Source organism: Strongylocentrotus purpuratus, unplaced genomic scaffold (genome assembly GCF_000002235.5).
Source record: "Strongylocentrotus purpuratus isolate Spur 01 unplaced genomic scaffold, Spur_5.0 spur5_scaffold_2, whole genome shotgun sequence".
Classification (NCBI taxonomy): Eukaryota; Metazoa; Echinodermata; class Echinoidea; order Camarodonta; family Strongylocentrotidae; genus Strongylocentrotus; species Strongylocentrotus purpuratus.
The window spans coordinates 27,916,557-27,930,847 of record NW_022145605.1 but is presented as its reverse complement, the minus strand read 5'-3'; the positions used below and the strand labels follow the sequence as shown (position 1 = coordinate 27,930,847).

General features: G+C 38.6%; 1 protein-coding gene across 1 annotated transcript; it reads left to right on the top strand.

Annotated features, from left to right (window-relative positions):
• The first annotated feature begins 982 nt into the window (after positions 1–982).
• Positions 983–12,526, top strand: LOC115926792 (transmembrane protease serine 3-like). The gene is made up of 11 exons (XM_030992147.1): positions 983–1,200; positions 3,122–3,280; positions 3,906–4,016; positions 5,649–5,786; positions 6,646–6,759; positions 7,672–7,791; positions 8,201–8,386; positions 8,945–9,161; positions 9,956–10,224; positions 10,589–10,737; positions 11,928–12,526. Exons 1-11 carry the CDS (start codon positions 1,098–1,100, stop codon positions 12,102–12,104), a joined length of 1,743 nt encoding a protein of 580 aa, XP_030848007.1. The 5' UTR covers positions 983–1,097; the 3' UTR covers positions 12,105–12,526.
• Positions 12,527–14,291: the final 1,765 nt, after the last annotated feature.

The window sequence follows — 14,291 nt, the reverse complement described above, 5'->3', positions numbered from 1 at the left end:
ATGATGATGATGATGTCTGATGATAATAATTATGACTGATGATGTGGCTACTACCACCCCACCCATCAAATATGGCTGGGAAGTTGTTTTTTTATTTAAAAAAAAACCCTGATCGGTTAGTCATGACCCATTTGTTATGTTCCCTTGTGGAGGGTATTAATAGAGGTATTGAAAGTTGATTTTAAAAATGAGTTCATAAAAATAAAATCCTCAATTGTATAGTTTACTCCTTACTCTTTTTGTCAGTATGAAGTAATCGTCAAATTGACAGAAACATGGCAATAGTGCGTGATTATACTGACAAAAATGTTATTATTATCTAAAAAGTCGGACAATACACCACTTTATTTAGGTATTACTTTTGACGACCTGAATAATTACTAATAAAAGTACTTAATGATAATTAAATTTTATTCAACCGAAAATGGCAAGCAACATCACATAATGTTACAAGGTTTTATCCTCTGTAAAGGGTGCCTCACTGAGCGGCGAATGCTGGAACGTTGTGAAGTTGGATTCGCCAACTTTTCTGACGAATGTTGGCGAAAATCAGGGCTCGCTTTTTTTTCTGGGGGGGGGGGGGGCTCCCGAAATTTGAAAATTTGACCGATCAACATTTCGCTACGTTCGCAAGCATTCGCCGCTCAGTGAGATACACGGTACACCCTTAAATAATGTAATGGCAGCAGACCATTCAAACTAATCATTTTATGCAAGCCTTTAGGACAAAGGTTGTTGTTAGCGACCTTGGAATATTGCCCAAGGTTGGCCAGAGGCACAGACCTCGCGCCATTCCAGTATTAAACACCCCCAAAAAGGTCAATTAACAAAAGAAAATCTGTTGTTTTGAAACAGCTGAATGGCATGCCTCGTCACATTGTTAGCAGATAGAAAGCACGCATTAATTAGAATGCATTACTAAGATGGTATGTTGGATACTAATTAGTAGATTTCAATTGGTTTCCAAGGTCCTTTATTTGATGTTGGAACGCGATAAGATAATTTACAATGGTTAAAAAAGACTGGTCTGTCGGCTCTCTAATAAAATTACCGTCACAGTTAAGATATCGCTAATATTTTAGAACGTTTGGAACAAGATGTCATTGTCAACTTTTCTTTTAATTTCAAGACGTCAAGTTTTAGCCGTTCTCGTCATCGTTGTCACCATTCTTCAAGCAGATTGCAACAGCCGGACAAACGGTAAGCTACCAAACTCTAAATTTGATTAACACATAGGCCTACAACATTTACATGGACGAGTTGATGTGGTGCAATGCATTGTGAATCATTTTAAAGGCTTGCAAGAAATAGCTAGAGCAAAGGTTTAGTAAATCTGTTTCTAGAACAAATTTAAGAAAGTAACCTCCTTAAATGACAAGTCATTAATAGAAGGTAGAAACGGATATTGGGTGTTGTGTTGATGATAGTGATTAGGCAATTTTCGCAAACTCATTGCGGAATTAGAATCTGCGGTTCGTGTGCAAAATCGAAAAGTTACTATAGTAACAGTTGGATGACCGCTGAGGCCCTGAAATCTAGAACGGGTTTTGGCCAAATCTACGGGCGTTCTCAATGACGCCCCAAGTGAATCAAGTGCCTCGGTACAAACTATTTCATTCACCTGATAATAATAATAGTATTTAAATAGACAGAATCCAATATGCATACATTAGTTGTTGCCACACCTAATACATGCAGTTTGCATTCTGACTATTGCTAATCCTAGACAGGTGAATGAAATAATTTGTATTGAGGAACTTCACAAAGACGTATGTATTAAATTTGATTACATTACGAAAATGGCCTGTTCCCTTCCACGCAATACAGTACAGACGGGACTACACGACTAGCACAACTTGTCTCGACCAAGCCACAAAACGGCTTTTTATCAAATTTCAACAATTTATCATCAAGTTTTAAAACAATTCATGTTATATTCATATTCATGTTGTGATTGTTCAGAAACAATAATCGGAAGAAAAATAACTCACCGAAGAGTCATTCGTGTCAGGGGCGGATCAAGGGGGGTTAGGAGGTTTAAATCCCCTCTTGGGCTGGCCAAGGTGCTTTCTACCCCCCCCCCCCCCCCCCCGAAATATTGGTTGGCACTTTTTTCAAATTGAAAACAAATTTTAGTGCTCCCTACCCCTCACTAAGCGAAATATTGGTCGTCGCGATTTTTCAAATGTCAACCCCCCCTTCCCACGCCATAGAGAAAAGCTAGATCCGCCCGTTAAAATTCGTCATCTTTCGTTATTAGACGACGAAATTCTCATCACCATCTTTGGTACAAGCTCGCTGATTGGCTGTTTATTCACTTGGGGCGTCATTGAGAACGCCCGTAGATTTGGCCAAAACCCGTTCTGGATTTCAGTACCTCAGCGATCACCCTGCTGTTACTATAGTAGCTTCTTGATTTTGCACACGAACCGCAGATTATCTGTCCGCAATGAGATTGCGAAATACCCCTAATGTTTGTCGAACTGGCAACAACTAATGTATGCTGTTTGGATTCTGTCTATTGAAATACTATTATCCTTATCAGGTGAATGAAATATTTTGTATCGAGGCACTTCACAAAGACGTATGCATTACATTTGGTTACATTACGAAAATTGTCTAATGGCATTGCAAATGCCATACCTCCGTAGAGATACGTACGCATTCACCGGAAAACGAAACCACGTATTGTATCGAGGACGGTCTGTGTGCGACGGCCGTAAACCTGAGTGCTCTGCGTCCGCGAAGGTCTGTTCGTTGCTGAGCGAAAACTCGCTACTGTGAATGACGAGGAAGAAGAAAAATAATGAAGCAAACAAGAGTAGGAATAGGAAAAGTACAAAAAGAACTAGAACAATGTTAGAAGTAGGCTAGTACATAATAATGATATCGGATATTTTTATAGCTCATATACCCACCACGCAATTTCACAGGTTCTGCCAGGCTACCGATTTCGGTGCTGACAGCATTCAATAAATTCCTTACTACCGGTACCCGTTTAACCCATGGCTGGAGAATGGTAAAAGTAAATTAATGTCTTGCCAAAGGACATAAGTGCCGCAGCGGGACTCGAACCGCGAGCTATGTGATCCACAGTTCAAAAACATATTTCATTCTTCAGGAGAAGTGACCATCAGACGACCACGTCGCCAATCGTCATCGTGCTACCAGGACGAGTTCCAGTGCGATGACGGGTCATGCATCCCCGCTTATCTAGCCTGTGATTGGTATAGTGACTGTCGTGATTTGTCAGATGAAGGGATTAAATGCCAATATGACGGTATGTATGATTCACTGAAAATCTGATGACATTTATCTATATAGGAATTTTTCCGAAGTTGAATGGTACTGTACACTGCATAGGGGACATCAGGTTCTATACATACATGTACAATTACCTAGTATTAGAATGATGTACAGTGAAATTCAAAAACAAAAGACCCGAAACAAATTATAAGAATAATAAAATACGGAGCAGTGAGAGTTTTTTATTAAGATGTTGTTTATAACGAAATTCCGACGTACCTACAACGATTGCTTTTCTAGACTTTTAAAAGAAAAAAAAATCCACATGGGCATACAAAAAAGAATCAGATGCAAGCACAATCTCTTAGAGAACTATAACAATGGTGATTTAATTCGATATCCAAGGTAAGTTTAAGTAATGTTTATACTGTCTTATCATTCCATCATCGCTTAAAAAGCACAATCCCTATTTAGTAGGCATATGTTGTGAAACAAGTGTACTTTTGAAATATATTATGGTTCAGGCAGGCGCGGATCCACGGGGGGGGGGGTATTTTGGTGCTCACTCATTACCCCCCCCCCCCCGTTGAGCAACAACAGAATAAGCATTCATGTAATGTTTTTGTTTACATTTATTTTTACTCTGTTTTACCTGGCAGGGTTCGAGTGTAAGTCTGGTGATAACATGATATCGCTAGAATGGGTGTGCGACGGATTCTACGACTGCAAAGATGGCAGCGATGAAGACCTTCAATATTGTGAAACTCACGGTAAGATGCAGTTGGTTTATAATAAATGAAACAAAAACAAAATCAAACTTTAAGCCCTAAGTATATATTATGTCCCAATATCGCACAATCAGATGCATTAACAAAAAAGCTATCAGAGTGCGTTAATAATACACGGCATTATATACGCACTTTTAAAAAGTGCGCTATTTTCTTATGAACATATGCTCCATTGAACAATTAGATTTGCACAAATAATAGTTAAATCGAAAGAAAAAAAAGATACTCGTGAGGTTAATGGCGTACCTTAAAGGCACTAGAAAGAGTTAGAATCCAATCGGGTTCGAAGTTGAAAATGGGGTTGCGTTTACACGCTAGTTTGGATGCATACATGTTTTTATCATGCCACCATATCATAACATATCTTTTTCTTTTTTACCACATGAAGTTTCTTATAAATTGTTAATGTATACAGTGTTCAGACGGGGTTTTGCTAATTGGTGTAAGTAAATCCCGGCAGCAGTAAAAACCTCACTACACAAACAGTTGTCCATACGCTCTTACTCGGACCAACTTGTCACGAGAAAGTTAACACGACCTTCCACCGACCAGAGTAACTTACGCAGAGACAGATATTCCCGAGTGTAAGTGAGAGCAGAGCCATCTATACACAGAGTTTGTCCAACTGCTTTGTTAAAGGACTAATTACTTTCAATGAAAGCAGAAAACGTTTAAGCAAAATCGGATAACCAATAAGAAAGTTATGAATTTTTGAACAAGTAGGTAAAACTTTGGAACAATGAAAATCACAACACAAATTGCCAAAATGATTATCAGTTTGTGACGTCATGTCCTTACTATTTATCAATTGCTTTATATAGCTTAATCCCATTAGTTTCCCTTTTTATTCCCTTTTTATTCCCCAAAACTTGATTTCCCCATGCCTTTGCCCAGGTTTTATGATTTGTATCATATTGCATGCATGACATTTCACAAAATCTTTTATACACTTTGAAGAATTTAAACTTTTTTTTGAATACTCTTTATTCATAATTATTGATTTTTATATAAATAGTTTATCAAAATTCACAGAAAATAATTAGTGGATAGTGAGGACAGGACGTCACAGACTCATGAGTGAGCTGCCAATTTGTCTAGTGATTTTCAAAGTTTTTCATGTCATTAACAATTCATAACTTTCTTATTAGTTATCCGATTTTGCTCAAACTTTTTTTGATTGGTTAGTCGGATTTTTCTGCTTCTATTGAAAGTAAGTTATTTTTGGAGTCGACTCGGGCTTTAAGCAAGCACAAAACGACCCAGTGAAACCAAGTTGGTCAAACTCTATGTATAGATGGCTCGTGAAAGGTCACATATACTCCAAGGTTTAAGTTGAGAGCAGCCAGACGGTCAACTTACGCTACCCTCTAGTCGTGTTAGCGAGTAACTTCTGGATTTTTCTAGGAGTAAATAGGCCGGGATAAAGGTAGTTACACCTATATGTGTAGCTAACACGATCATCGTTCAGACGGTCACTACTCCTACCTTTACACCTACCTCGCCATATTTACCCCGACAAGCTCTTAACACGACCTTTACCCTAGGGTAACTTGCCTCCGACTGAACAAGACTATAATCACCTTATTTTTGTAACCCCCCCCCCCCCCCCTGCAGCTTCAGTATCCAAAGTATGTCCTCGTATCTCCTGCGACAATGGCACCAGATGTGTCCAGGAAGGAGAAATCTGTGATGGCACCAAGCACTGTTTTGATGGACTGGATGAAAGTGATGAACTATGCAGCGCGGGAAATGGTAGGTATGCGTTATCCGTAAAGATGAATAAGATGATTGCATGGCCCTCAGGGAGAACAGTATTATACTGATGAGGCCAGTGGCTGATCCAGAGGGGGGGGGGGGGGGGGGGGCGGGCCCCCACCCCTGGTAAAAAACCAAAGGTAAAATTACGTTAATTTTACCTTCATTTGGTGACGGGCCCCCTCCCCTGGGCCTCAAGGTCGGGGGGGGGGGGGGTGGCGTGTGCAATTTTTCAAATTTCGTGGGCAAAAAAAAAATTAGTGTTGCTCACTATCCCCCCCCCCCCCCCCCCCCCCCCCCCCTAGAGCGAATTATCGGCCGGCACGATTTTCAAATTTTCGGGGGCAAAACAAAGAGTGTTCCTTACCCCTCGCCCCTCCCCCGCTTATTCACCGGCTGGCTGTTTCTCCGCCAAATATTTTTTCACGAATTGGGCCCCCTCTTTGGCCCCCTCCCCTGTCGCCGGCTGGATCCGCCTGTGTGAGGCAAGGCTATATCCTGGGTAAACAAAATATATTTAAAAAATCATTAATCATTATTCAAAGTATATAATGCTTGCTTAAAGTGGTAAATTAACGTTGAATGATTGATACAAATATTACTCTTTACTATAGATGTTAACGATGAGGAGGAGAGGAGAAGAAGGAGGATGAGAAGGAGAGGAGGAGAAGGAGGATGAGGAGGAGGAGGAATAACGTAATAAGGGTATATTAATTATTATCATTTTTTAAAACAAATATACGCATTTACATTTTATAACCGAGTACAATTCTAATAGTATAATAGTAATATTAATCAAACAAATAACATTGTATTTTAAACATTTCTGATAAATTTGTCTCATGCCACCCTTTAGGAAAGTGTTTTTCCTGCGATGGAGGATCGAAATGTTTAAAGTGGAACTGGGTGTGTGACGAGATTGCTGACTGCTCCGATATGGCCGACGAGTTGAGCGGATGGTGCGGAACAGGTGAGACAAGGATTAAACAATCAAAGAGGATTTTGATTCACTTTTCTGAACAAACAAAAAGAGCCAAAACAAAACAAAACAAAACAGCAGACTACAACGCCGCCTTCGTTGGGGACACACAGCGTCTCGCCAACAGCACACCCCACTCATGGATTCGAAACTCCCCCAAGTCCGCAACCCGGAGACTCCAGTCCAGACGGACAAGCAGACGGACAAGCAGACCACCCATGTCCACTCCCCGATGTCTCAAGCCCACACGATCATGTATATTTTTCTCACGTCCGCACCCCGGTGACTTAAGCTCACACACGCCAGCTATTCTCCACTCCTGACGACGGATAGTCAACCTGTTCGAAACGTCAAGCAACTCCCGCCACCAATCCTCTCCAAGCAATATAGTTCTCCTTAGAACTATAAGCTAAGAAAGATAACCAACAGTCTTTTTCAAGACTACACCAACAGTCCTTTTCAGGACTACACACCCTCAAGAAAGATTACCGAGTCCTTTTCAGGACTCCTCAATCCTCCCTCTCTCTCACATGGTGCACCAACAAGCCTACTGTATAAAACAAAACAAATTAAACAACAAGCAGGAGCAAAGACAAAAGCACATATTAATTTATGTTTTGTGTATTAAAATCTCTTTTAGATATCTTTTAGACATCTTTCAGGTATAGGCCTACAACTACAAAATCACCTTTTTCATAAACAACTTATTCAAAATTCTTTCTATATATATTCGGAACCCTGTAAACAGTGTAAATTTAAATTAGGTTGATTCTAGCAACTATGAGATATTTAAAGATTTCTTATTCTTTAAAAAAACAAACTAATAAAATACATTGTAATTCTAAGAGAATAAATAAAATACAGCAAGATGACCAATTTCGTTTCCTTTCTTCACACTGTCAGTATTTCAGCGGTGTTGGAAGGGGGCCTACCTGTGTGGACACACCCATTTCTGTGTCCTTCAGCGATGGAGATGCGATAACCATGACAACTGCGGTGATGATACGGACGAAGAAGATTGTGGTGAGCATAGTTAGCCCCGTTCATAATTAATCTACTTGCTACCTGTAAGTATAGTTATTGCTGGATATGCCACGATAGCGGCATATATGAACGAATACCACTGAATAATGCAGCATTCTTCTCCTGCTATTTTCATTATTATTGCAGGAGGTGTTTGGAAGAAGGGATTCTGTTTTCATTTTCGTTTCTTTTAAATACTTTATCCTTGAATTGCGATGACAGTCATTTTGAAATTGAAATGTAGTTTCTATTAATAGAGATATGACCAGAAAGCATGACTATAAAGGTATATGACCTAGTGGAATGGATGTCCCACGCCCTCACCCTAATTGGCTTTGTCAATAATCCATGTCCCCTCTCGAGCAATAAATCGTCATTTTTAAATCACAATTTATTTACTTTTGGTCAGCAACCGACTTCGCCTGGACGGGATCGTACGGCTGGTCGTCGTGGGGAGATTGGAGTGAGTGTCATCCTTCTTGTGGTCTTGGTACTCGATCACGGAGTCGTTTCTGTGCATCACCTGGTGGACGATGCCTTGGTGAAAGCCAGGAAGAGGAGGAGTGTGAAAAAGTTGCTTGCGTCGATGAAAATGGTAAGTATAAGCGTGACTTTCTATAAGTGCAGTTTCAATGAAATAAGGAAATCGGCATTTTAAAAGTTTCATGTTGATAGAAACAGAAAATCAATATCAAACATATCTATTTTCTGTGTATGAATGATATCGTACGTAAAGCTGATGAGTTTAAAGTAGTCACCCGAAGAATCAAAAGTGTTTTGAATTCATATCATTGCGAAGGGGAAGCCTTACTGATCAACAACTTTCCTCTTCAAAATATATTTTGAGGCCCGCAGTAATAATAACTCATGATAATTTGAGATCCAGATTATCTGCCTCCTGTGTCGAGATTCGTGACGTCACATGCGAGACACAGCTAGACACAACATTGCATTTTACGCCTTTCAATGATATCTATATGATTTCTCGCAAATTGTTCGTGTTTTTCAACAAATTGTTCGTGTTTTTCAAGAGAAAATCTTTCCATCCATATTTTGTCCACAATAATTTGTTATTCTAAGAATAATCTGAAACTATTTCAAACTGTAAGTAGAACAATATTCTTTCAATCATTTTTATTATATTAAAATATAGTGATCGGATGCGGGATCAAGAGTCACATTCATTTCCGCGACGGCGGCCTAGCTCTGGCGGAGCGTATCGTAGGCGGACAACCAGCCACAGCTGGAGACTGGCCATGGCAAGCTCAACTGTTCTACCGAACACGCGGATCGTGGCAACTCGTGTGTGGCGGGACGCTGATCGATCCGCAGGTGGTACTCACGGCGGCACATTGCTTCATGGGACCCATGTTAGTTTGTATTCTTATCGCCCCAACGAAAGCACAGATCATTCGTGAAAACCCCCGTGAAAACCACGCCCATCCCCTTTGCTGAGTGAGTCTTGGAGGGCTTCCGATTTTATTTTCTTATGTCGGGGGGGGGGGTGGTAGGCGTGCATGCATTAAGGCTAAAGCTGCAACAGATTACTTCCTCAGATTATTGGCAACAACATATGACAAGATCTTGTAATAAGGGATCACAATTTATTATTGTCGTGTTTTTTTTTAGGGGGGGGGGGGAAGGGGGTCGATAGAAATGTTTAGTTGCCCGATACCCTCGTATGCAGAACATTAAGTCCATTCATTAATTAAACAAACCGCGTTCATAAAAATTCCTTCTCTCCTTGAATAATTCATTCTATAAGTTGGTTCACATTTGATTAAACTTAACATTTTCCCCATTTATGTTTCAAAGTAGACTTAAAGTCATCAGAGGTGGAAGGTAGTCTTGAACTGTTGAATATCAAACTAAAAGCCTTGCTGTCAAAAATCAGTAATTCATTTAAATGCTCTAATTTCAATTAAACTTGACTCATTTCAATCTTAATTACCCCACTTAATTAGTGATTTCATGTTAAAGGGTTGTCTTTCCTTTATCATAAAGGCCTAACTGGGTTTTTTTTTCTCTCACAGCTGTCCATTCTTTTTAAAATATCGTGAAGAGTTTCTAAAAAGTTGAACGTTATTGATATTTAAAAAAAAACAGGAAATTGTTTATTATCATTTGATACTTTATTTTTCGTCTCTTTCAAAACATAATGTAGGATGGCAACTACCAGATGGCAGGTTCACCTCGGAAAACACTCGGTCGACTTCGTCCCCGAGGCCGGCAGTCAACATCGACTCGTTCGGGAGATCATCGTCCATAAGAAGTTCGGCGAGCGCGGTGGCGTGAGCGATGATATCGCTCTCCTAATTCTGGATGAGCCGGTACAACAGGAAACGGGGCAAATCAATTGGGCTTGCTTGGATCAAGGAATGAAACTCAACAAAAAGACAGAGTGTTATATCTCGGGATGGGGAGTTACAGAGAGTAAGTCATAGCATTAGGTGTACTGGTTTTGTTCTTCTTGTAACCTCTGTTTCCTTCCAATACTTCCCCATAAATACCTTTTCCCCATCCTCCCCCTCTCTTTTCCATCAATTTTCTCTCTGTTTGTCATCATCTTTCTCGTCGATTGGTTCAAACTCTGTGATATCTCTGCATCTCTTTTCTCCGTTGAGGGCTTCCTTTTCTTCTTCATCTTTTCTTATCCTATCTTCTTTTCTCAATTCCATCTTTTTTTCTTTTCCTCATACGAGGCATTTTAATACTTCAATTAAAAAATCTTCCCCTTTTTGTCGTTTCGTGGCCAATATCACAATTCAGTTTTAAACCCCATTTTACCTATATACAGTGGGTGGAAATAGTCCAAAAGTCTTACACGAGGCCAGGATACCTCTAATACCACGCAGGATCTGTAACTTTAAGAGGTCTTACAATGGCAAGATCGAGAGGACTATGTTGTGTGCTGGCTACTTGAAAGGCGGTATCGATGCATGCCAGGTAATCAAGAACTTCAATTTCTTGTTAGGAAAATGTATGTATTAGTTCAGTTCAGGTTCATTTATTGCAATCATAAAACCGTAACATATATATACAAAAGTAACATGAAACAATCATAATCTTACAATTTTGGAATTAAGAAATTGGAGACTAAAAAGGAAGTTTAAAAAACTTGTAAGTATAATAGTATGTATATATATATATATATATATATAAATAGAATGCTATACACTGTTGGTCATAATGGTGGAATAATTTTTTTTTTACCCCGATTTATGGAAAGATTTTAACAATAATTTATTCCTACTAGATCAAGATAATAGTATACATTCTCAGGTTTTATTGAATAATAATTTGTGAGTGTTTGTTTTGCGTGACTGCTAAAGATGTGTATGCTACTATGCTAATCTACTAGGGGACCTACGTCCTTAAGTCATAACAGACAGTAATGAGGAATAATGCCTCATAAAAGGGAACTAATAAAGCACATCAACACGGTTTTGATCCTGGGGGCTCACAGTAACGGGGCAATTTCTTAGCCACTGAATCATGACTGTACGCAGCGGGGGCTAGGGTACGTCGCCGCCCCACAAATATAAAAAACAAAGAAAATGCAATAGATTTTCAATAATTCATTACATTTTCCCCTGGTCCCCAACATAAAAAAAAATCCTTTGTAGGGCAATGCATTATGGGTCAAGGCATGCCCACATAGAGGATTTTTTTTTATCCCCCAATTTGTAACACCTGAATCACAGATAAAGGGTGTCTTTAAAATTCTAAAACACCCCCCCCCCCTCCCTTTTGCCGAGGGGGGTGTTTGAACACCTAAAACAACTCATGTTTCCCAAGGGGGTGTTTGAACACCCAAAACACCCCCCCCCCCCCCCCTCGATACGCCAATGAGAGAGCGAGAGAGAGAGAGAGAGAGGGAGGGAGAAAGAGTGGGAGGGATTATACTTTCAGTGATGTGTTTTCTGTAGCTTTCCAGATCCTTAGAAAAGATAGCATTTTGGTTTGTAGAAGGAAGGAGGTTTTAATTATACCCAAGCCTGCCGTTTGCCTGATATATTCATTCAATATGATTTCCAAGTTTTGTATCAAGTATGATATGCCAAAATTTATAATATTGTTTGCCAAATCTCGTACAAACATGAATTATTTCCATGCCTCTTTTCTATCCCATACAGGGAGATTCCGGAGGACCGCTATCTTGCCTCGGACCTGACGATCACTGGTATGTGGTGGGTGTTACTAGCTGGGGTCACGGCTGTGCCATCGCCAACAAACCCGGTGTATATACCAAGGTATCATCTTATCTACACTGGATATATGAGATGGTCTACCGTCATCTTTATCATGAATAAATGCATATCTGAATTCATGTTTGAAGTGACTCTCTATTTTTTTCTTGGTTAGTTAAAATCATTTTTATAATTTCAGTTTTGTATCGCTATTTTATTTGTTAAAGTTTTAAGATGAATTTTATTGCAGATTCGCCTACAAACCCGGTGTGTATACCGACAAGGTAACATCAAGTCGAGCATCAAGAAGGGAGAAGACTTTGTCGCATAAAACAAAAAAAACATCTATCTATTCATACAGAGTTTTATATATTGCGTCTGACGCTATGATATTTTAGCAAGGTAACGGTTTTAGTGTATAAAATAATTAGCAAAAACACTTTTTCCATACAATTGATTTAATTTTCAAAAATTAGGTCATATATTATCATAGTGTTTTGAAGTGTATCAAAGACTATTTGTTAAAGATGGATTTTTTTTTTACTTTGCACAGTTTCTACACAAGGTGGTATGGGTAGGAAGGATCTTATACAAATTATTGGATGTGTAGAAAAGTATAGGTCTTGAAGGTTATTGTCAGAAAGTGTTTTTTGTTGTTGTTGCCCCCACTTAACTTCAAACTGTATTAGATCCAATGAAAGAATTAATTCTGATGAAATCAGCAAAATTGCTGCTGGAAAATGAATCAACCTGTATTTATGAGATGGCCGATAGAAAAGTCCATGCATATAATATCCGAATGGGAAATAATATATATACTGTCGATCTCCTACATATGAAATCAAAATTTGAGGAGTCTATTTTTGGACGCAAGAGTATTTATGGTGCTTGTTTTCATGCTACCGTGTATTTAACAAAGTTTAAAGACTTAGATATATATCTATCAGACCTAATATTGTAAAGGTTGAACTTGTTTTTCCAACTCCACATGAGATGGGCCAACTTCATGAAAAGAAAACATTGGGAAGCAAAAAGGAAACCTGAGGAATACATGCATGAAGGATTTTTCCATGTTGGTAGAAGATGTGCTTTTTCTCCTGGATAAATATTGTGAATGGACCTAGTGAATGGAAAAAAAATTGGTAACATTGATGGATTTAATATAACCTAATGTCTTTGCCAACTTGCGTATTTGCCATGACTTATCTAAATTGAAACATCAATCTAAAATGATGTCAATGCATTAAAGAAAATCAGATCAAACTTCAATGTCTTTTTTTATGCATTGATTTCATTATTATAACAATGAAGAGACGGATGATAATGAAGATGATGGCTATAATCTTTAACAAAAGTGATAATGATAATTGATGACACTGATGATAGTGGTTGATGATAATGGTGACTGATGATGACAACAGATGATGATGATGAAGATGATGATGATGATGATGATGATGATGATGATGAAGACGATGGTGACTATGATGATGATGAGGAGGATGATGATAATGATGACAGTTGATGATAATGACAACTAATGATGATGAATGATGAGGAGGATGAAGATGATGGTGATGATGTGTGCTAATATTAACAGTGGTCAGGATGATAATGGTGATGATGATATTGTGATGACGATGAAATTGATAATGATGATGTAGTAGCTTTTTTCAATAATAATGAGGATGAAGATGATGCTGATAATAATAATAAAAATGATGATTATTAATGGGGCTACTGCCACCCTACCCACCAAATATGACTGAGAATTTTGCTTGTTTTTTTTTTTTTTTTTTTTTTATCCTAATCGGTTAGTCATGACCCTTGGCAATTGTTATGCCCCCTTGTGAAGGGTAGTAATAAGAGGTATTGAAAGATGATTTATTTTTATTTTTATGAATCTGTAAAATGCTCAATTGTAAACTGTGCTCCTTACTCTTTTTTCCAGTATGAAGTAATCGTCAAATTGACAGAAATATAGATAGTGCATGATTACACTGATTTTTTAATTTTTTTTATTACCGAAAAATCGGACAATACACCACTTTATTTAGGTATCCAAGTATTAGGCATACTTAAAACATCGGCTACTTTTGACGACCTGAATAATTACTAATAAAAGTACTTGTGCTACAAAGCAACATTACATAATGTTGCAAGGTTTTATCCGCTGTAAAGGGTGTATCTCAATGAGCGTCGAACACTTACGAACGTTGCGAATTTGGACTCGCCAACTTTTCTGACGAATGTTGGCGAAAATCAGGGATCGCTTCTGCGACATTTAGCGACTTTTATAGCGATGTTTTG